The 22,940-nt window shown below is 42.2% G+C and overlaps 3 protein-coding genes across 3 annotated transcripts; 1 reads left to right on the top strand and 2 right to left on the bottom strand.

The window, feature by feature from the left end:
• Positions 1 to 1,752: 1,752 nt before the first annotated feature.
• ints5 (integrator complex subunit 5) lies at positions 1,753 to 6,759 on the bottom strand. The gene is made up of 4 exons (XM_069670230.1): positions 6,577 to 6,759; positions 5,452 to 5,704; positions 3,067 to 5,037; positions 1,753 to 2,855 (listed from the first exon to the last, which is right to left on the bottom strand). Exons 1-4 carry the CDS (start codon positions 6,651 to 6,653, stop codon positions 2,136 to 2,138), a joined length of 3,021 nt encoding a protein of 1,006 aa, XP_069526331.1. The 5' UTR covers positions 6,654 to 6,759; the 3' UTR covers positions 1,753 to 2,135.
• Positions 6,760 to 8,009: 1,250 nt separating this feature from the next.
• On the top strand, positions 8,010 to 11,746 carry LOC138598147 (phospholipase A and acyltransferase 3-like). The gene is made up of 5 exons (XM_069669852.1): positions 8,010 to 8,086; positions 8,676 to 8,752; positions 8,887 to 8,995; positions 9,217 to 9,485; positions 10,913 to 11,746. Exons 2-5 carry the CDS (start codon positions 8,738 to 8,740, stop codon positions 11,033 to 11,035), a joined length of 516 nt encoding a protein of 171 aa, XP_069525953.1. The 5' UTR covers positions 8,010 to 8,086; positions 8,676 to 8,737; the 3' UTR covers positions 11,036 to 11,746.
• Positions 11,747 to 13,478: 1,732 nt separating this feature from the next.
• Positions 13,479 to 21,954, bottom strand: scyl1 (SCY1-like, kinase-like 1). Its single transcript, XM_069669869.1, has 18 exons — positions 21,812 to 21,954; positions 21,004 to 21,144; positions 20,031 to 20,153; positions 19,710 to 19,936; positions 19,427 to 19,517; positions 18,884 to 19,039; positions 18,545 to 18,703; positions 18,247 to 18,354; positions 17,989 to 18,102; positions 17,749 to 17,904; positions 17,476 to 17,664; positions 16,979 to 17,054; positions 16,552 to 16,749; positions 16,166 to 16,314; positions 15,951 to 16,040; positions 15,297 to 15,617; positions 15,084 to 15,162; positions 13,479 to 14,908 (listed from the first exon to the last, which is right to left on the bottom strand). Exons 1-18 carry the CDS (start codon positions 21,917 to 21,919, stop codon positions 14,784 to 14,786), a joined length of 2,610 nt encoding a protein of 869 aa, XP_069525970.1. The 5' UTR covers positions 21,920 to 21,954; the 3' UTR covers positions 13,479 to 14,783.
• Between the last annotated feature and the right edge of the window lie 986 nt (positions 21,955 to 22,940).

The raw sequence follows: 22,940 nt of genomic DNA, 5'->3' as shown, positions 1-22,940 counted from the left end.
GCATTCAATCGGAAATGTGAAATGATACATAAGAAAATAGGCACAAATGACCACTTTCAAAACTTCAATGATTTAGTCTTGAACAGGCGATCGAACGCGTGCTTGTCCGACAGCAGTGTCATCGTAAATCACCCCTGTGGATCAGGATAAGGTGCTAACCTTGCTGGTGAAGGCAGCCTGTCAAGCCGCTAATTCAATTGATGGGGATCTCGACTTATCCAGTATGAGTCTCCGTGGTGACTGTTAAACCTAGAAACAGGATGTTTCCCTACGACGCTTTCTAGATGTATGACCACGGCGACAATCTCTAGCCTCCAGCTCACAGATAGTGTATCAAATAAATTATAAATTCACGATGAAACAGCGGACCTGCTTTGTCTTACCTTTCAGTGAAGGTGGCCATCTTGATTATGCTTGAGCTTGACTCCGCCCATTTCACTCCGCAACAAAGATCGTTAAAAAGTAAGAGTCTCAACAACTGACTCAAACATTTATTTCTTTAGGACAACATATTATGAATTAAATGATCAAGATTACGACATATGCATTTTGGAGTTTTTGTTGACTTAATCACAGTGTTGTCTTTTTTTTTTAAATCAGATTGTTGATAAGGGGAGAATGTATGAATATTCATCCTCTGAGGCAGGACACGTCATCCCCAAGCTCCAGTCAGTGAAGTACACATTTGTTCTGGATTTGTTACACACTGCTTGCAGGGGATTGATTTTCAGCCAATGTAACCTTAAAGTGGTAGAACCACGTGTACAGTTAAATCAATCCAACACAATGGCTTTGCATTAAACCTGAAATGCACTTGTGAGGAGTTTTCTGGTGGTTATGAAACAGACTGGAATTAATTCTGATTACTCTATATGACCAAAGGCAAACCAGACCAACAAGATTGATTACTTCTCTATAGTTATTTTTAATGCCTGAAACTCCTGGCTGGGGGTAGATGATACGAAGCGCACGCTGCCTTTGTTTACATTTTCCAGGGCAAAAACTTAAAGTGAGTGATACATATGACTGTTAAAGAAAGCAGGACGAGATTTTTTTTGTTAAAAAACACCACTTAAACATGTACAGGACAAATCATAATTAATAAACATTTTGATCAGGAAAATTATCTGACCTTAACGTCAGGGTACTAAAGAGATATAGTTATAGTTAGCTCAAGTTATAACTTGAAATATGCTGTTACAGGTAGACACTCATCTCATTATCACAAATTTGAAAGAAGCCCTACAAGAGTATTACTCTCTGGGTTTATACACGTAAAAGCACATGTATATAAATAACTGCTTATACTGTTTTATTTAATCTTTCTCAAATCTAACTTTAAATACTGTTGATCTAAGTGTCTATATGATGAAGGGTTTAAAACTTATATTTCAAAAACATAATGCAACGTTGTGTTTTAAAATGATTCGATTAAATTCATTTGCTTCCCTGCAATGCGGTGCATCTTAGTGAGGGATAAAAAAAAAGGTTGAAAACCACTAGCTTAGAGGATTTTTAGGCTGTTAGGAACAGCGTTACTTCATGATCACTTTCATCGTTGAGAGTCCTGTTTAAGCAGCACATACCTTTTGTGTAAGTACATAAAGAGCAACAAAAAAACTTTGCCAATAAAGTTGATTCTGATTCTGTGATGACACATCTTAGGATCAACAACAATGCTCAATTCAAGACACTTTCTAGGACAAAACAAAAGATTTATTTTGTAAAGTGGTTGAAACAAAAGTTTGCACATGAAAGAAAAAATGTTTGTTTGTAGCCACAGTTTAGAAAATGATACAAAACAAATGTATAAATGATTTAGCAGGGTTGAGTTATATTTTTTTACCAAAATGACACATTGAGGCGATTCTTTGTCCGGAGCAAATCGTGTATTAACATAGAATACATGTGTGCCACTGCTCTCGTCCCCTTGTCTGTCTTACAGAAACAACTATTCAGAAACGTATCAAGTCTAAAAATATGGTACAAAAGGTTTACATACACACATGAACACAGCTATACTTGAATTAAACTGATGTACAGTGATGGAATCTTTGCAGTCCACTCCTTGAACAATGTAACACAGTCTCATTTTATTCACTGTCACCTGCTCACAGTTCCCTCCTCACTGCCGTTTAGAGCTGGAACCGCCAGCACAGGTGTCCCAATCTATCGATGTTTTTATGTAGGACGCTGTGAATCGGCGCCACATATCTTGCCACGTCACCGTCCCGTGAGAAATCCCTGCAGAACAGGCCCCTCTCTGAGCTGAAGACAAACTTCTGAGGCATGGGCCCATTGCCCCTCACATACTCCCACACAGCCAGGAGGAGAAGCCTCACCTCGAAGGGAGTGATGTGCGGGAAGGCTTCATGGACGTTGGCCAGCACAGGAGGCAGGAGCTGGCCCTCTCCCATGCAGGACACTAGAAGGCAGGAGGCCTGGAGGTGCCATGGGGAGTCTGTGGACAACACCTCACGGGAAGACTCCCAGTGGGCCAGCAGAGTGGCCAGGAGGCCTCTTAGCACTGCTGAGCAGTAGCAAAGAGCCGGGCGTCCAGCTGCCACCACCTGAAGCAGAGGGAAGAGGACTGGGTGGGCCTCAAAGCAACGCCGAATGTGTATGTCTCGCTCCACTGTGGTGCGGGCGTGCTCTTCTGGGGGCCAGGACAGCTCACCGTTCGCAACATCCGGACAAACGTTTTCCACCAATGTGACTGCTACAACCTTGGCTGCCTCTGCATTGATTGGCAGCGGCTCGTCAGGGTCAGACGGCGGCCGTGAGCCATTGATAGAGCCGTTGAGACCAGAGGAGCTGCAACACTGTACGACGACAGACAGAAGGGTCTGGATGTTCTAAAGAGAGGAGAAAATAGTGGTGACACATTGACCCTGTTTCAGTCTTTTTTTCTGCAACACATAACCAGCCCACATGGGTCTATATCAACCCAATAGGACAGAATTATTTCTTATTTATTTTCCTATAAAATGTTCCCATGAAGAAGTAGTTTCAAAAGATTACAGAGTACATAATATAATATGTATGTACAGTAATTGTGCAACTCACCTGGATGACCCCAGATGGGTCAGGCAAATGTCGGGCAGTGCGGACCTTCAGCCCCTTGCCAATCACTCCAGCGTGAAACACGGACCACACACTGCCAGAAAAATTGACAGTGGTTCCGAATCGACAGTTGATATCCAGCAAAGAGGCTCCGAGGTCAGGGGACACAGATGGGGCAGTAACAGGGGCACCAGACATGTCGGTGGTCTGCCCTCCAAACAGGTCAGCGTTGCCTTTATGTAGCGCTCCCTCAACCAGCTGCTGAAGTACCGCTTTGAGAGTGAGCGGGGAATACGCTGCAAAACGGGACAGGAGCAGGACTGAACAGTTCACTGCCTCGCCTGCTTGTCCCCCGTCTCTCCCCACTTCTCCTCTTCTCCGCAGTGCCAGAAAGAAATAGTTGACAGACGCCCGGGACAGCAGGAGAAGTTGTGCTGGGGAGGAGGTGCGTGGGAGTGGGCTACAGGACAGGAGGCGCACTGCAGCATGGGACACAGCTGGGTCACCGTGGAGAAGGAGAGGGCCAAAATCATGGAGGTTTCCTGAGACCGCTGAGCCCACCTGGATGGCCATGGAGGACTGAACACTTGCAGCTGCTCCTCTTCTCTCCTCATCCTGACTCTGGATGGCTGCGGCCAGGTTTAGCAGCAGCTGCCTCAGCTGACGGGGTCCCAGAGTGTGTGTATGTATCTGGGCCACACATCGAGCCACAGCAGCAGGAATGAGTCCCACCATGCAAGCAGAGAGCGTGGTGTGGAGCTGCCAGGCCAGAGCTAGCTCCTCTGGGTTGCGGGCCTGGGTGAGTAGCTGGCAGAGAGCCTCAGTGGCCACGCTGGGACCGCCATACACCGACAGCAGACACAACAGCTGGTGCAGCCAGAGGTGACGCTTCCTCTCCAGGCGCAGTGTCTCGGCACAGAGCTCACCTATGTGAGACTGCAGCTCCTCCAGGAAGGGGATAACCCTCCCGGGCTGAGAGGGACCAGAGTGATGGGGGTTGACTTCGCTTCCATCTGAGCGGTTGAAAACCAATTTGTGGAGGTGCAGGAGCAGCATCTGGAGGAGGCGATCACAACCTTCTCTGACTCCTTCATGAGGGGAGGGTGTAGGGCCAGAGATTATAACCGAGGCAGGGGTAGCTGTGTCAGCTAGAAAACGGAGGACCCTGGCCCCTCCTGATGGACTCTGACTGATGAGGTGGACAGCCAGCCCCAGCATGTTATCAAGCTCCTCTCTGGGGAGTCCCTGCAGCAAGGCCTGCAGCTGGAGCAGGACAGGAGGGCGTAGCAGCTCTACCAGCTCTGCAGACACTGCACCAAAGAGGTTTGGGGACATGGCAGCAAGCTGCAGCAGAAATGGTACAGCAGCTCGACGGAGTTGAGGTGAACTCTCCCAAGATGTTGATGATGAAGTGGGAGATAGAGGGCTTGAGGGACTCAGGCTTTCCTGAAACATCCTGAGCAGCTCCTTCCTGATGCTGTCTGAATGATGCGCTGCAAGGTGTCCAAGGATTCCCACTACTGAGCCAATCTTTGGCACTCTGCTGCCTTTATCCACTCCCATTACCATTAGCCCTTGGTCCTTAGCACCATGAGAGCAGAAGTCCTTGAGTCCACATGCCAACACTCGGCTGATGATAGTACCCGGGAAGGCCGAGCCAATATGAGCCACCACCCAGTCAAAATGCGGAGAGTGCTGAACTGAGGTGTCTAACAGCGCATCCACACAGGCATCAGGGCACCAGGCCAGCATGGCGGCCAGACACTGGGAGTAGGCCTCCATGAGGGACCGGGTGGCAGCGCAGGACATCCAGAGCTGGAGCAGCTCGTTGAGGCTGGAGGAGTGGGGGGCCACCCTGCGGCCGGCATGCTTGCTGCTCAGCTGGCCTAACAAGTCCACAGCCCAGGCGGATACCAGAGGGGCCCAGGCCCGGGGGTTGAGTCGGATGAACTCTGAAAGCACACCATGAACCTCCTGCAGACAAACAGAAATAATTAGTACCTTTGTGCCAGTGTCAGTTTTAAGACAATTATTATATTTTTATGGAAGCAAGAAGACATTATGGTTATCAAGATTGGGCAGGGTCCAGCTCTGTTACTCTTGTGGAGCATTTAAACCCTGACATTTGTTTCTTTACCTTGATGAGAGTATCTGAATTACAGAAATACAAAATGTGCTAATTAAACTTCTGATTACTTTCTTTAAACCCCCCAAAATATTCAGATTTATTATCACATGAGCCAAAGAAAAGCAACACCATTTTACTACTAAGGACCTGGAAGTGAGGGTAATCCCCAAGGAATAATGAAAATGACATGTGATGTTAATATCTTTAATAAACTCTCAAGATAAGGTACTAGTTTAATGTTCTATGTATGTTTCATGCACCTGTATGATGTCCTCCAGGTTGGAGCTGACCCCAGAGTTAGCATCACCGTCTGTCTCCAGGTTGTGCAGGAAGGCGGAGACGTGCTCATCGTAAACCCCCCTCAGATGCTCCAGGACAGCCCCTCGGCAGGCAGGGACCGAGCGCAGCAGGCGCACAGCACAGCGGGCGTGTTCCCTGACACTGAGCTTCCGGCCCTGAACACTGTCAATGCCACTGATGAAGGACTTGATCTCCTGGGACAGTTCCTGAGCGCTGGAGGGGAAGGTGGACAAGATGAAATGATGGCCATGGTGTGAAGTTTAATAAGTATTATTAAGTATCACATATGCAAAGTTCAGCACCAAATTCGATCATAAATGAGCAGCTGAAACCAATTATACCAGATGATAAATAAATTAGTCCAACTGAAGAAGTTTAATTTTCAACAATTTGGTAACTGATTGATTGTTTAAATCAGCAAAAACGGCAGAAGACATTCTGTCTTGTGATATCAGAATCTACTGCTTCTCTGTTTTATATCTTTATGAACTGAAAATGTTTTAATCAATTTAAGAACTTCACTTTTTCAACCATTTTCTAGCACCTTTTAAAGGACCGTTTGGTTGATCAAAATAATAAATATAAGACAGTACAGTAAGGGTAGCACATGACAATAATGAAAATTAATTTCCTTTGCAATTAATCACTTCTTCCAAGCAGATGTCTTTTTGGTGATTAGTTTAGTTAGTAGAGAAAATGAAAAACGGCAAACCTCATCATATAGAAGTTGGAATTAGAAATTAGAAAAATGTTAAATAGAGTTTTTATGTGGCGCTCAGGAAAGACGACTGTGAAGCAACATTTAGGGCTCAAACTACTTGCGATGTATGTCATTTTCTTCCGTCAAAATAGGATCTGAATTACGGATATGCTGAAAGTACTAAATGTTTCCCTGGCGTCTATTGTTAATATAGTAACTTTTAACAACTGAGCAGGCTCTAGAGACAAGTGCAGTAACACTGGCATATCTATCTTTGTAAAGTTAACTTTAAAACAAGATTAAAAACCTCTGCCTAACTGACATGAGTCTAAACGTAGGCTGCTTGTTCTGTCAGAGGAGCCGCTTCCTCTCCGCTACCACTCACCTCAGGGCAGTCTGCGGGGTGAGAGTGAGTGAGCTCTGCATCGCTTTCAGCGGACTCCCGTCAAACACCACCGACATCGCTTGGTCTTTGAACGTGAAAGCGTCACATCAAATCCACCTCTCGGTTTTCGGGCTTCGACGTGAGCGAATGTGACAGCTTTTTGTTATTATCTCTGTCCAATTTCAGAACAAAAATACACCGAAAGGGCGCTTCAAAGCCGGATGTTAGGACTTCTTCGTCTTCACTAAGAGGCAAACTGTCACGGACAGCTGACGCCACTGGTGACATCTAGTGGATAAAACGTTATCGCTCCTCAAAAGATAAAAGAAATAAACTCAATGTAAAACAAATATCAATAAAAATAGGATTTGATTTATTTTGACAATAAACAATTGTGTTTCTTTATTCTGACTGTACAAGGAATCAATTATTTGATTTAAAGAAAAATAAACATTGAATTATTATAAATTTGTTTTGTGCCTGTCCTTATTTCATCATTACTTAAGTTTTTAAAAATGTGATATCAGATTGTATCGTTAATACTTAAGAAGGTCTAGCCCACATAGAAGCACTCTTTATTTTTAATAATCAGAATAATCAGAAATAGTAAGCTACCAACTGCTGGGTAGTTCATAAACCCATTACTCAAACCCCGGGGTGTTTCCCCCATAATGTCAAATCAAACTTTTTTTCAGTACTTTTAAGTAGCAGTATGTTGCTACAGAATTAGGCTATTGCATTGAATTATAATGTTACATAAATAACAAACCATGTTACTGAGATCCAGCAGGGTATTGCTACAGAATTACTGTATTGAACTGCAATTTTACAATAAAATAACAACTAAATTACTCAAAATAATAAAATACTCAGCAATTAAGCAGAAGGCCTATATTGTCATAGAATTACTGTACATGCCTTTGAATTTAAGGTTAAATACTGTGATAAAGCAATATGTTGCAGAAGAACTGTAAAGTAATTTAATTACAATTTTTGGGGGGTAAAATGTCACCCCGATGATAACCTGGCTGTTTTCCTGAGCTCATTAAAAGTTTACTTTTTGGAGATACATGGTTTCTCACAGGAAAGTTACGCATCAAATAAATACTGATCTTATATTTGACCGTAGATTACAGTAAATTAAACAGCCAAACAGTAGAATAGAAAAAGTAGTTCGATTAGCGCAAGTTTAAATAACTACTGCAGTAATTGCAACATTCATAATAAAGAGGCAAAAACATTAAGAAACAATTATATTATATATTATTATGATAATGATGGTAAAACACTGACATGATTATTTTTTAACAGAAGGGGAACCGTGGATTAATGGTATTTTATTATGTATTAAATAGTGTTCATGTAGATGAACCACTACCACTACTGAGGAGGCTTTTATTTTGAAAGTCACAGGCATCGGCTAAAAGTAGCAACATCAGCTGATCTCTCACAGCTGAGCCTTGGTGGCGTCATTGATATCAAACAGACTTGTGGAAATCATCGTTAAAAGGTAAGAAAGATGGACTGTCAAACCCTTTATCATTTATTTATTTACCATTTATTAACCCTATCACATTATAGTGAGGGTTTTTATGATGCTACAGTAATTTGTAGCTGATGTAGCGTTAGCTTAAAAAAGGAATTTGGATGATGTAAACACAGACCAGTTTAAGCTAACCACTGTGTTTCTGTTTCTGTTTCTGTGGTGTTTCGTCGTCGTATTGTCTGCTAAAATTATCACAAATGCCCTGTTGATTCAACTTTATATCATGTAAGAGCCTCGACAGTAACCTTTGTACTTTCATATAATCTCTTTTTTTTTTTGATCTTACAAATAATTCAAGTCAAGTCAAAGTTAATTATAGCCCAATGTCACAAAGCATGCCTCAAAGGGCTGTACAAATCATGAAAACATTAGCACACACAGCAGTAAAAAATGCGTAATAAACAAGCAATTCAAGAGCAAACATGCAAAACTAAACACAGATACTTTATCACAAAGGTAAAGTGAACTATTTTTTACTTTTCTGAATCTTTTACTCTGCTTATGTTGTGTGCTAATATTTGCTCTAATACATTTTTTGTCTTTTTTCCTGCAGGCGCTGGAAGTCCTCTTGCAAGTTAAACCAGTCATAGGTTTATAGACAAAACAAACGCTGACATGGCCCCAACCCTGGTAAGGAAATTATACTAGAATACAGAACATTAGAATAAAGTGTTTTTGGTGGTTGTATAGTTTTTGCAATTATGTGCATTTAACATCTTTGTAGCATGTGTCGTTAAAACAATTTTTGTTTTTTCTCATCCAAGTACGATGAGAAACCAGAGATTGGGGACTTGATTGAGATCTTCCGTGGCTCCTATCAGCACTGGGCTGTGTACATTGGCGATGGCTTTGTTGTTCACTTGGCACCCCCCTGTGAGTCCCCTACAGACACAGCTGTCTGGACTGCTACTCCCAAAATCATTTACCCATCCTTGACTTCAAGAAAGGCAGCTTATTATGACAGCTCACTGTTTGGCTGATCTAATCAATAATTCAAAACCTACTACAAAAAACAAATATGTTGCAGTGTTTCTGCATAATCTCTGTAAAAAAATATGCCTGTTTCTGTTTTGTCATTACTTTTTCTTTTACAGCTGAGGTCCCTGGTGCCGGTGCCAGCAGCATGATGTCTGTCCTAACAGAGAAGGCCATCGTGAAGAGAGGGGAACTGTGGGACGTGGTGGGAACCAACCAGTGGAAAATTAACAACAGCCTCGATGAAAAGTACAAGCCCCGCCCGATTCATGTCATTGTGAGGGAGGCCCGTGACCTGGTGGGAGCTGAGCTGCCGTACTGCGTCTTCAGGGGGAACTGCGAGCACTTCGCAACTGAGCTGCGCTATGGAAAAGCAGAGTCCCGGCAGGTAAGTGCAGCTAATGTTAGTCTTTTACATGCAAGCCTATGTTTTTGGGGGGCTGCAGTGAACAGAAAAGAAAAGTGATACCAATGTTAAACAGGATGTAGTGCGTGGAGTCTGTTTCAGTTTGTGATAAAAACATATAAGAGTGCCAAAGTTCAGAAAGAAACCGAATGTAAGAGAGAATCACTCCCAGAGGACCGTAGCAACTTGGGACTACTTAAGTTTTAAGGGGCTTGAGGCAAAAGTTGAGGTGAGTCCAAATTGTACCCTGGTGCTCTTATACTTCACTATTACTGCACCCAAAATCTTAAGTGTTCTGCAGTTTGTGTTCTGCCCCCCTTACTGCAAATCCACACTAACAGCGAGGTCCAGACCACTTTTAGTTTCATTCATCAAAGCTTTGTTTATACTGGGTGGTCCAAAGCGGGCAGTTATCTCTCCTGCATGTGTGGCCTGTGCACATATGATAACATATGATAGACTTCTCCTTCTACTTTCTTTTCAAAAAGTTAGTTGAGCAAAACATGACGTACTGAAGAAGAGTTGTGTGATGTTTTCTTCATTCTGTAATCTGTTTACTGACAACATAGCATATCAGACATCAACATAGATGACAACGTTCTGGATGGATTATGATCGCTTTACAGGCGTTTTTCAAAGCCCATCAACCATTAATCAAGATGGAGATTTGGATTCTGTGTGCGACTTCAGAAATATTAAAAATAAGAACTGAAAGCACTTAAACATGGAATTATATCAACAACCAATCACTATTATTCTTTCTGCAAAATGCAAGACAAATGTTAACTAATGTACAAAATTAGGAAAGTCGATTATTTGATAGCATGATCCACATTCATCCTCTCCATTACATAATAATAGAAAAGAGAATCTAAGTGGTACAATTGTCCTGATATGTCATCTCTAGAGTTGTGTTAAATTTGAATGGAGTTTTGAATGTAAATACTCATAACATCCCTGCACTACGGAAGCCCTTAGCGGACATGCATCCATACACAACAAGTTATTTCTGGTCGTTTCCTCGAGATCTCGACTGACTTTTCTTGTTATCTTGAGATAACAAAGCTGGTTTTCTCGAGATAACCGGATAATTTTTTTCCGGCAATCTAGAAAACAAAACAACAGGCTGGTCACTGTGATATTACAGACCAGGACATGCCATGCTGCTATTGCCCACTCTAATGATCTAAGTTAAGCCTGGTTCTATATTTGTTTTGTGCTTTTACAGCTCTGGGGATATGATCATCTGACGTCATGCTGCGTCGTTATCTCGTGATAATGTCACAAATAAGTCGAGATCTCGACCAGAAATAACTCGTTATCACGGGAAAACTGAGTAAATAAAATCTATGGATGCATGTCCGCTAACTTACTAAAACTTACTAAAAGCTGTCCCTTTCCCCCTGCAGGTTCGTAAGGCAGGAGAAACAGTCATGGTTGCAGGCGTGGCTGCAGCAGTGGGTTTTGGTGTCTTGGCTCTGGCCGCAGCTTGGTTAGGAGGCAGCAAAAAAGAAAGCAAGAACACACAGTGATTCAAGTATCGATGCCTGATGAGGGGCTTTATTAACAGATCACCAGCGGAGCCTAACTGGTCCTTATCCTAAGAAACAGAAAAAACGCCCTAATTTCAGTGTGTTTGTATCATCAACCTTCCTTTACCTCCATCTGTCCCTCATCCTGTCTTCAGTCTGAATAACACTTCAGAATGGTTGGGTTTAGATCAACTTATTTTTCAGCCTTTTTAAGATTTCCAAACACAGCACCAAACGTAGTATTTCCACTAATTACGGTGCCAAGATGAAACATGTTTAAATGTTTTAATATATAGATAATGAAGACTTTGAAGATAACAAAGATATTTTTTTGGTTTGTAGAACGTGTGAGAGTCACAGTGTCGGGTCTTTTTATATTGATCAATCAAATTGAAATGTTTCTGAGGTCTTGTAGGTCAAAACCTAACCTGCATTCCACCAAATATATACAACATGTTAAAAAAGTAATATATATTTGGTGGTTGCTTGTCACAGATAGGCCATGTACTGTCAGATGCACTAGTACCTACTATTTATTGTACCTTTAACGAATTGTTAGTCCTGGGAGATATTTAATTGAACTAATTATGCACATCTGCAGTTTTCTTATGAAATGTAATCTCTAACAAGTTCACAGTTTACCTGGAATTTATAACACCTTTGTGTATCTTACTTTTAATGGTTTGTAATTGTTTTGAATAAAGAAGAATTGATTATGATTCTGGATGTTGGCTGTGGTTTCTGATACACGGTGTCCCCTCACAAAGCGCTTTAGTTATTGACACCAAGTGGGCTCTGATCTGAGCCTGTCAGTCAGTCTTGGTTTTAGCTTCTTACATGGTCACGAAACAAGACAGATCATTTTATTCCTTAATACTCTGTCTGAACTCTTGTTTATGTTTAAATTACTTAAATATGTCTGATGTCCTGCTCTTTATACAACCTGTACAAAATCATAGACGATCTCCTCATAAAACCATTGTAGAGTTTTGTGTTCAGCTCTCGTGTTCAGAGAGATGTTTTTCTCTTACCTGCTACATCAAACTGAAACACTGTTTCTGATTAGAATATATCGTCCCCGTTCTCAAAAACACACTGGACTACAGTGTTTGAAATACATTGTTAAAAATCCTCCATGTCTGTATGACCCCTTTGAACTCCCTCAGTCAGCGGCCTTTTAAAAAGGAGAACCCATTGTTCAGTTTGCCTTGACAACAACCAGACCTGTGCTCTCGTATGCCTGTCAAGTGAGTCTAATAATGAGTTATTCTTCAATGTTAATCAGCTTGATGATGCCAGGGGTTTGTTATATTCACTCCTGTGTGTATCTGATGTATTAAATAAAATGTAATAGCAGTAAGTGTGCTGCCATAAGAAATGTGTGCAATTTGAGTTATCGCCCTGCAGAGGTTGTAATTTAACCTTTGCCACAAAGACATGAAAAAGCTGAATGCTGCTTTTATGGGATAATTTAGGGATAATGTGATTTACCACAGTTTTGAAATACTGCAATGTTAATGCTTTAATGTGATAGAAATGTTCTTGAATGGGGCTCACTTTGAAGTTATGTAACATCAATGATGTAAACAGAAAAATGTGTCTGCTGAAATCCAGATTTGTGAGATGGCCTGGCATCAGTGAAGAACTCTGATACATGTGATGAATACTCATGCTGTTGAGCCAAGTGAGTGACCCACTTTATATGGGTCTTTAAGAGTGTTTGATGATTTAGGGTTTTGCAATATTGTAATGTAAATGCATAAAAAGTTGGAATGAGGAATTTGGGCAAATTGCCTGATGTTCTGGCAGAGGCTTGAATTGGACCCTGCTGTGAATGGCTTGTCTTTGATATAAAGGGTGAGTAATCTGTCTGCTGAGCCAACTTAGTCACCCACTTTAAAAGGGATGTTTAGAGTTTTGAAATGATCAGAATTTGGCATTATTGTCGTGTAAAGCAAGGGAAAATATACGTACTGGAATGGGGAATTTGGGGAAATTGATTGATGGTTTGGCAGAGGCTGGAATCAAACCCAGGTGTGAATGGATTGTCTTTGATGTACTGGGAAAGTGCTCTATCCTCCTTAATACATATATATATGTTATATATTATAGTTTTAAAATCATCAGAGTTTTACATTTTGGTAACGTAGATGCAGTTGGAAATTAATCTTCTCTCTTTGTCAGAAAGAAATGTAAACAAAGGCTCTGTGGGTCTGCGTGCGGTGTACCGTTTCTTCCAAGTCCGACCTGATGATAGGGGTGTCTGGCATTTGGAATACCTATATATAAATAGTATTCTCTAAGATGATGGTCTGGTCTTTTCTAGGTTATGTAGAGTCCTCACCATTAATTTGAGACTGGTTTATAAGCAGTTAAAACTCCTAACAGAGGATCTAAAGAAGAAACATGTTTATTTTCATAATATTTATTTCTAATAGCTCACATGCTACATTATTTGGATTTTCTGTAAAATTTTGCATCCCTTATTCCACCAACACAACTCAGTTTCCTACCTCCCCTGATCACCCCATGTCATTAACTCCAGGGGGTGCTGGCTGTTGATTTTGCCAGCTGGGTCTTATATAGAGAGAGAGAGCGTATTGTACTGTGAGTTACACCAAACCCAACAATAACACATCTAACAGACAGGAGATATGGAGTCACACTTTGATGAAAAGCTTCAATGAAAACACAGTTTGGCGTTGGAGACATTTGGATGTGCAATTATTTAAAGGCACAATACGAGTGAAAGCAATTTACAGTCTCTCTTACCCCGGCCACGCCCACAATGTTAAAATGACTGATTGGTAAAACTAACTTCATGAGGAGATCTGCAGGATTATACAAGTGTAGATGCATCAGAACCTTCCACAGATATCAAAATAAAACTGCTTTGATTTCATGAACCCTCCACCACCTCGCGTCCCAGCATAGGATATAAAGGAAAAGACATGTAAACACATTGATTTTCCTTTTTAAACAATGTCGCCTCAGTTTTAACTACTTATTACCATCATGTGCTCATCATGTGTCTGCACCGCACGTTGCACATTTACAGATCTGATACCAGTCAAATGCGTCACCTGTCACGCTAGTTAAGTACAGTAAAATACAGTGTTGTATGTGCAAAGTAAACTCAACAGTTGTAATTTTCTCCATGAAACTTTTTGATAAGAACACACAAATACACAAGTGCATGCGTGGGTTGATTTGAACTCTAAATCTGTAGCGACAGCTGAACTGAGACTTTCATGTTCACTGTGTGTGTTTAACATTCTTGTAATAATACACATTTTGTTTTTAGGTTGTTATATATATATTTCTCTTTTTTCTCTAAAAAAGTGTGATTTCTTCATGACATTTCAGAAATGATGCACCATTTATATACATTTACTTTACAACTGCAGATGTTTGAGTTATGTATTTAAAAACAAAAAAAAAAACAGGGGTACTTTCTGCGAGCAAGTCGAGCTTCTGGTGCGAGGAGTGCTGCTCTGTGCTGCCGCATCTCTCTCTGCTTTAGTTTCAGCTCTGACATCCACATTAATGCATTAAAAAGCTCCGGATTTTCTGTCAGAGTCATCAAGCCAACAGTACCACCAGCAACCAACGCTGTTCACAGTATTTGTCCACTGCTAACACTTCTTTCTTGTTCTCTGAGGAATGTCAACACTCTGGGTCCCGGGTCACTGCGGTCCAAGGTCTCCCCTCTCCATTCTCACCCGCAAGTCTTTATTTGTGTCCCCAATCAGTCCAGTTTGCGAGCGCCCAGTTTGAGTGGACCTTTAGCAGCTTTGCGCTCTGCCCTTTTTGCTTCCAGCTCTTTCCTCCTCTCCTCCCGTTTCTTCTTGGACAGCTCAGCCTTGCTGAGACCTGACGATAAAAACGGGCAGTTCAATGCACAATTATGCACAATGGTCATTTATCAAGAATATTTGAGCCTTAGTGATGCACATGTGATGTTTTTATTGGCATATAAGTGAAAAGTGGCCATTAAAGACACATGCACAGGAGGTTGAAGCTTCATGTTTCTGATGAGGGGACTTACCTTGGTTCCCATCCACTGACTCCCAGCTCTCCTCAGTTCCCCAGTCTCCTGTTGCCTCTGCACTCCAACCATCTCCAGTCTGACAAGGAGTAAACACAACACACATGTAACTTTCATCTTCATGTTTCCTCCTGATCTCTATATTTCAAATCTGATCAACACTAATCTGTCGATCAGCTGCTTTCCTGTCTCTCTGCCTTCCCTCACACTCACCGTGGGGGCAGCAGTGTTGGCTGAGCTTCTCTGTGACACGCTGGCGAACAGATCGTTCTGTCCGGCCCCCTTGGCTGCGCTGCTGCTGTCCCAGTTGTAATCGCTGGCTAACCGCACCCCATCAGGCAGGGGGAGCGCCGTACTGGTCAAGGTTGTGTCCGTGTCCTCCTCTCCCCAGTCATTGCCCCAGCCCTCCTCGCCCGCAGAGCTCTGACCCTGCCCTTCCTTCTCGTTAGACCAGCTGTCATCGGCATCCCAGCCTGAGCTGCTCCAGTCAGAGCTCTGCTTTTTCATTGCCATGGAGGATGCCGACTGGCCCACCTAGACATTGGAGAGATGATGAAAGGTTGAAATGAGAAAATAGATGAAAGTTATTTAACAAGCTCATCCTTACAGAGAACAGTGACAACAAGGTGTTGCCCGCCATTGGATCTTACTGATAAGAGCATCGATCGGATCACAAACTCTGTTAAAGAACCAAAATATCCTGAACACTGATGATCCTCTGTTCTCAATTTATTTGTGAACAGCATTGGACCCAAACATGAAGTCTTAGCAGATTAATAAAGGTGTATTATCAGTGGTGATATTACTAATAGAAGCATTAGTGCTAGGGTAGTGTTGGATAATGGACCCAAATTAAAGTGCTCATACCCCTCTGTCACCGGCCTTCTTTTTAGATGATGACATTCCTGACCAGTCAGAGTTCCAGTCATCCGTCTCATTTTGAGCTTTCTCTGGCGCCTATAAAGGGAAGAGTAAACAATTTATGACAAATTTCATGCATGAAATATACACACAGGTGTCTAAACAACAACAACAACAACGTGTTGTTTCCTCTTTTGGTGAAAACAGGAGTAAAATCCTACCTCCAGACTTCCCCAGTCCTCCTCCTCGTCCCAGCGCTCTCCTGTTGGCTCCTCATCATTGCCCGTTACTTCAAGGGTCTGTGATTCGTTGGCACGACTAGAGGCAGCATGGTGAGTCTCAGAGGCTTGTGGAGTTTTGTCTTCAGAACCTGTGTAAAGGGAAAAGGTTTCAGGAGGCTTATTTGGGATTTCTTAAAGGAAAACTCAACAACAAAGAGAGAAACTACTGCATTTTAAGAAAAATGTGTGGCTCCAAATCATAGCAGTCAAGTTGCATTGTGGGTAATGCAGGTTTACATAAAACAGGACCAATCCTCCTTTTAAAACTGTCCATTTAGAGTGAAACGATCTTGTATGATTCAACAAATCAGATGCGATAACCCTACCAGCTGCAGCTGCTCCATCAGTGTCACTGGCAGGGTCAGTGGCGTTTGCAGCCCCGCTGCCCTCAGCTGCTGCGCCCCCCTCCGTCCCTGGAGCGTTGCGGATCAGCTTGGAAGTTAAGGAGGACATGCCAGTGACAGCCCAGCCGGCCCAGCCGGAAGAGGCTCCTGCAGGCTGAGCACACGACGCCACATCCTTTTCTGCAGGACGGAGAGGAGAGAGGATTTGGTTTTGGAAATGTAAGAAATATAATTAAAAGAAATGTCTACTCATTCGGCTCTAAATATTTCAGTCAGTATCAGAAGGATTTGTTTCCTTTTCCGCTGTAAACTGAGCGAGGCAAAAAATATATATAACTGTGCAATAACTGAATGAATGGCTGAATGAGACGAGTGAGGACTTGGCAGCTCCTCACAGTGTTTTACACACCTATATCAGCCAGTTTAGAGGGGTCTTCTGACACAGTCTCCAGCTTGGAAAGAAAACTCTTGATGGCTTTAAATGCCTGGTGAAGAGAGAAAGGCAGGAGTGAACATCCTGAGCAGAAATACATCAGCACACTGAAGAGAAAAACAAAAACACTGTGAGCCAGCATGCTCCCTTGCGTCTGCTGCAGCTGCATCTTTCATATCCTCTAGAAGAATCAATAAAGATTGCTCTCTGAATGTCACTGAAACATTCTGGCCTGACAAACTTGATGGCAAATGTGTTCCACCGGTGTAAACGTCTCTGGGGTAACTACATGGGAGTACTCCTATGACATTACTTTTATTTGATCCTACCGGGCTCTTGTACAATCTTCTGCACTTGTAATAAACAACAAGCTTGAATCTATCCCCGTCTTTATATGATATTGATTAAATATGTCATAAGGCAGAAACAAACTGTTTTCCATGTGTTCACAAAACTCCATAAGTCATGTGTACCTGGTCCCTAACACTCCTATCCGGGTCAACAGTGATGGCACAGAGTGTGGGCAGGATGCGGGCTGCGATCTCTGTTATGCTGTAGAAGTTGTGTGTTGCAGCGAAGCCCAGTACTCCTGCAGACCGCGAAGCCGGGAAAGGGTCTTTAGTGGCTCGTGAGAAGGCAGAAATCAGAACGCGTTGACGAGTCTGTGGAGAGAGAACAGATTCTTTACTAAGTGCTTTTAGCATTAAATTAAATAAGTGTTGCACAACCGGATGGATGTCATTTACCCCAGCGTTGAGGTAGGAAGCTATCTTGCCCAGGCAGACAGTGGTGTTGCACCGGATTGGGCCTTGTTCATCTCTGGCCTGCAGCCGGGCAAAGTGACGCATCAGTTCCTGGTTCAGGTTGGTCTCATTCAGCTTGGGTGCCAGCAGCAACATAGACTGGAGGGAGAAGGAAGAGAAGACATCCAGTATAAAAGCAACATTAAATAAGGTCTCCGGATTTGTGGTTGTGTGCAAAACTACCTTAACAGTCTGTTCTCTGATGGCAGGGTTTGTGTCTGTGAAGCCGTGAACAACGTGAGGGAAAATCTGGGAGTTGACAGCGGCCTCGTTCAGATACTGAATGAACTGCTCCATCTGAGACAGAGGGAAAAAACAGGATGAGGGCAAATAAGTGTTATTAAGCTTTAACACACCTCACTTTAAATGTGTTTCTTGAATTGTATATAACAAATAAAATCACTGAGTGTCTCAGTGGATAATTAAATCGGACTTAGATACCTGCTGCAGCAGTCGTATCCTCATAGCTCTGTCTGTGGAGGAAAACATCTTTACAATAACAGGGATGATCTTCTGTTGGTACTCTTCTGCTGACAGGAACTTTCCCACCTGTTAGACAGACAGGAGGGGATAAAATCAGTTGAAAAGAGTTGGGTATAAGGAGCCTGAAATCAATGTGTACTAAGATACTTTTTTTTAAACTTTGAAAATGATGAGAGATGCTTTGATTAGGGGGTGTGTGGTAAACCATCTGGTATTCTATAAGGTGTGAAAGTTACCATTGAAGATAAGGGTATACCTTGAAGAGAGGCGTGAGGACTACAGCGCCTGCATTGCCAAACTCAAAGGCGGTGAGCAGCTGAGGCAGGACCTTGTGTTTACAAAAGTCTTCAGGGAAGGAGTCCAGATTGTCACTCAGATCCTGGAAGAACTGCTGCTTCTCAGCTGGCTCCTTGATCTGGAGAGAGAAACAGTTTTTATGATCTACTTTTATTATAACCCAACAAATGTAACTGCTTCATCAAATCAAACAGAGTGCCCCACAAGATCCAAGACAACTTGATGGTGAGGTTTGGTTGTAGTAATACAAACAACACATTATACACGATTAGGTGCGTCTTTATGCAAGTCTTTGGACCTGTATCTCCTCCAGGAAAAGGTTGCTCTCCACAAAGCTGTTGTTGAGGAATCCCCCCGGGGCTCTAGAGTTCTGAAGAAAGCGGGCTGGGTTTGGTCGAGCTCGGGGGTTAGCTCCCACCAGCTCACAGTAATGAGGGACCAGGGCCTTGGGGATCTGTGGGCACAAAGACGACACAGGAGAGAGAGAACAACTCTGTCAACAAACACCACATCACAATAAGACTTCTTTTGGCTGTCATGAACATAGACCAAATTCACTGTGTCATTCACAGTCCCTGCCATCTCTTCTGAAGTTCAATTTGACAAAGTTTTACCTTTTCAAAATGCTAAATGCTATTAATACAAAACAAACAGCTGTATAATGTCTCTAATTTCTTGTATTCTATTTTTAACTAGAATACTAGTAGTTTATCTGACATCCTTACAAATTCGGTAATCACTTCTAATAACCTGAAGTATGTTTAGAATATCAAAGTGGAATTATGAGATGAGATTAAATCAATAGCAAAGGTGCACTAAGAAAGGAACTAGGGGGTTGTACCTTTCCCAGAGAACGTAGGGAGGACGTGCGAGGTAGCGGCCCGTTGAACACCTCCCAGATCAGGCAGCCCAGCCGCCACACCTCCCCTGCCCTGCAACAAACATGCAGTTCAATATTAAAGTTTAGCGAGTAACAAGGACCAAGTTTAATATCTCATCAACATTTCCCTCAGGTCTCACTTTCTCCAGGTAATCTTATTTGCAGCTCCCATTTTCTTCCTGTATTACATATCAGTATTGTGATTTGCTCCTCCCAGTTTGTGTCTTTTACACTCCTTTCTTACCATTTCTCTCCACTACTATTGGGCATCTCTGGTGGGTCATATTTCTCCATGTCGGGGTAAACAGCCTTGGGGGCAGGGAGGGAAACCCCGCTTGGGTCACCCTGCTCAGGGGACACATGGTCGAGGGCCCCGAGTTTCCACTCTCCGGCTCGATCCACAAATACAGACCATACACCTAAGTTGTTGTGGAGCAGGTGGCAGTCGTTGACCAAAAAACTTGAAGCTTTCTGTAAGAGAAGGCAGAAACGGATTACATTTACAGAGGACTGGTGACAGAGCGACGGCTCATAAGTATCAGAAGGTGCATTCTTTACTCCTTACCACTATCTGATGCAGTCCCCAGGAGACTTCCAGCTCCCCAGCTCCGCCCTTATCTGCCTGGGCCTTTAGGTGGACTGCTAGGGGTGTCACCTGCTCTGTGACCAGGTACAAGCTCTTCTCTGTCTGTGAAACAACCACAAGTAAAGACAACGTTAAATTCATGAGTTTGAAACAATTTTTTAACAGCTTCACTCCAAAAAAAAACAAACCTTAGTTTAATGGCGGAATGAAAAGGCAGAAACATCCTCAGAAAAATAATACAAATTCCATACATTTTATAATATGTTTATAGTTTAAAAAAATATTCTGCTGTTTATTAACTACATAACGGCATTGTTTGTTGTAGTTGTAAGAACTAGTACCCTACCTACAAAACTAGAGGGAGTGAAACAGCACAGCCTTGTAAACACTTTTATTTAACAGAGATTTATGTACTGTAGTCAAACAAAGCTAAGAGGGAGATGACGTCCTTCCTGTTTTAGCCCAAAGTCAGGCAGTATGATGAGTGGAACATGTCTTCAGAATCATGAATATGCAACCGACAAAACAAGTGAGATGGCATTGAATGCACCTTGATTCCCTGTATCTAGTCAACCACTAATGTCAAGTTTACAGTAGTAATAATAATGTAACATAATGGGACCTTTAATTGGGTATTCTATAATCTTGTTCAGCATAAAAAAGGAGAAAATTGTGTAAAAATATTTATTTTTTTTGTTGTACACTACTCACTAACACTTTTCTACATTAATATTAAACACCTACAGCAGCATATTCATACTCACCTCTATCTGAATCTTAACATGCAGAGAAAAACAAATGATGGGGTGAGACACTAAGTACATAGGTTATAAAAGACAAAGCAAGGTTAATCACTACTTTGTCATTAAGCACGCCGGGTGTAATTATCTCCAAATGTTTGAAATGGCAGTGTGTGGAGATCTACAAATGGGTCTCAAAGTGAAACACATACCTCCAAACCATCGACGTAAGCCAGGATGTTAGGGTGTCGCAGGGTCTTCATGCGCTTGAAGGCAGCCTTGGCCAGCTGAGTCTGCTGCTCTGTCCCCTGTGCTACCTCGTACACAAACACCGACACTGGCTCTCCATTTGTCTGAGAAAACAGGTTGGAGTGAAATGAATAACTCACATATTTGATATGTGTCAATTAACCATTAACATGTCAAGCGTTTATATTTTTAATCATATCAAACAGAAGTTGAAAAATCACAAACAGACCTATCATATCACTAGATCCTATTTACAGGAAAACAGGAAGCAGGTGCTTGTCATCAACTGGCCCTACAGTGATGATGATGACACTGACAGTCCAGTAAGAGCTGCTAAATAATACAAGGGGCAGTGAGTGATGTAGGGTGATCACAGTGGCGACGGACGGACCCTTTATGAATGTGATAAAACATAAGCTTGAAAAGGATGCCAATAACAGTTCTTAACTCGGCTAAAGCGGGGTGACGTGGCGAGAAATACGTGTCTGCCCTGGAGTAAACAAAGCCTGGGTTCACTCGTTAGCGTAAAGTAACGATTACATGGAGCAAGCAGGAAAGTTAAATTGGCACTGACACTAAACCAGCGAGAAAGATGAGAAACACACTGACATACATGCCACGTAACGTTGTCAATACAACACTGGACATTGTCTCTAAAGGCTAAATCAAAGAAGCAATCGTTAGCTAGCCGGCTAAGTGACGGGCCTCTATAACGAAGCGAGCTAGCTAACAACGGTTAGCGGAGGAACAGCAGCGGGCTGCCTCTTTTACCTTTCGCTTCCCCCGATGGAGAGACCATATTCCAGATTTCTCCTGGGTGTCTGGAAGAATTTCATACGCAAAGTCTTTGACAGGATCCCTGGCAAAAAAGGACCACATCTCCTCTTTCCTCCACACCTCATCAAACAGACACGAAGAACTAATCAGACTGCAAGAAGAGGCTGGTTAGCAATAGGCACGGATGGAAAATGGCTCCGTGTAAACCTTGTTTCTGCACATTGGTTCCACAAATTAAAATTATAATATTAATATTTAACCGATAAATATTTTTATTTCCCTGTATGGCTAGGTGAGTCACAATCGGATTGTTTGTGGAAGCCTTTTTATTATTTGTTATAATTGTTTAGGTAACACAAAAAATGTCCATCCTATGGATATCAATATCAAAGAATGACATTTAGACATTGTGAAATGGTCACCAACATAACTAACAAAGGGGTTCTGGTTGATTTGTAGTTATATGATGAATAATATAATTTGTTGTAAAATATTCACCACTAAAAAAGTAATATAATAATAATAATAGTACATTTTATTGACTGTATATAGTGCTTTTCATAATACTCAAAGGCACTTTACATGATCACATGTTAAAACAACAAAATAAACCCAATAAAAACAAAAGAAACACAATAAGAGGAAACCAAACAATTAAAAACTATGAAAAAAAAGCTCTGTCGTCCCAGGTTCAGTGCTTGGTTCAGAGGTGGAAAGATGAGGTTTGCACAGTGAGGAGCGGAGGCTGCTGAGACGTAAAGAGCTTTAAAGGAGGCATGTCCTGCATCATCACCTGACCAGAGCAGCAGAAAGCAACATTTAAATGGTAAACTTGCGTTCACCTAAAGAACCACAAACATGGGATCAATAGGGCCCCCAAAACAGTTTCAACACCCTTAATTGTTTTAATGCAGTCATGCAGGGTGCAGATGTCAAAGCAGGACTTCAACCTTCATTAGGAACCCCACTGTACCACAATCCTTATGATCATTATTTGATGTCCTCTTTGTTTAGAAATCTCTCAGGTGAAAAGAGTTTTTTTTTTCAGTGGGATTTTTAACACAACTCTCCAACAAAAAATTCAACCAAAACTTTTTAATTTGGCCCCTGGTAGACCTGTTTG

This window comes from Semicossyphus pulcher, unplaced genomic scaffold (genome assembly GCF_022749685.1).
Source record: "Semicossyphus pulcher isolate SPU_LCO1_2020_fin unplaced genomic scaffold, fSemPul1.0.p SCAF_2, whole genome shotgun sequence".
NCBI classification, from domain to species: Eukaryota; Metazoa; Chordata; class Actinopteri; order Labriformes; family Labridae; genus Semicossyphus; species Semicossyphus pulcher.
Note: the sequence above shows the minus strand (reverse complement) of the source record. Positions and strands in the feature narration are given on the sequence as shown.

Excerpts from the sequence above, each read along its gene's own strand:
- ints5 (XM_069670230.1), bottom strand. The coding sequence starts at position 6,653 with ATGTCGGTGGTGTTTGACGGGAGTCCGCTGAAAGCGATGCAGAGCTCA. Across the intron at positions 5,705-6,576 it reads ACCCCGCAGACTGCCCTGAG|CGCTCAGGAACTGTCCCAGG; the intron begins GTGAGTGGTAGC and ends CTTCCCCTCCAG. Across the intron at positions 2,856-3,066 it reads ACCCATCTGGGGTCATCCAG|AACATCCAGACCCTTCTGTC; the intron begins GTGAGTTGCACA and ends TCCTCTCTTTAG.
- LOC138598147 (XM_069669852.1), top strand. Across the intron at positions 8,996-9,216 it reads TGTTCACTTGGCACCCCCCT|CTGAGGTCCCTGGTGCCGGT; the intron begins GTGAGTCCCCTA and ends TTTCTTTTACAG. Across the intron at positions 9,486-10,912 it reads GAAAAGCAGAGTCCCGGCAG|GTTCGTAAGGCAGGAGAAAC; the intron begins GTAAGTGCAGCT and ends TTCCCCCTGCAG.
- scyl1 (XM_069669869.1), bottom strand. The coding sequence starts at position 21,919 with ATGTGGTCCTTTTTTGCCAGGGATCCTGTCAAAGACTTTGCGTATGAA. Across the intron at positions 17,905-17,988 it reads TCAGAGAACAGACTGTTAAG|TCTATGTTGCTGCTGGCACC; the intron begins GTAGTTTTGCAC and ends TTCTCCCTCCAG. Across the intron at positions 16,041-16,165 it reads AGGACTGGGGAAGTCTGGAG|GCGCCAGAGAAAGCTCAAAA; the intron begins GTAGGATTTTAC and ends TTCCCTTTATAG.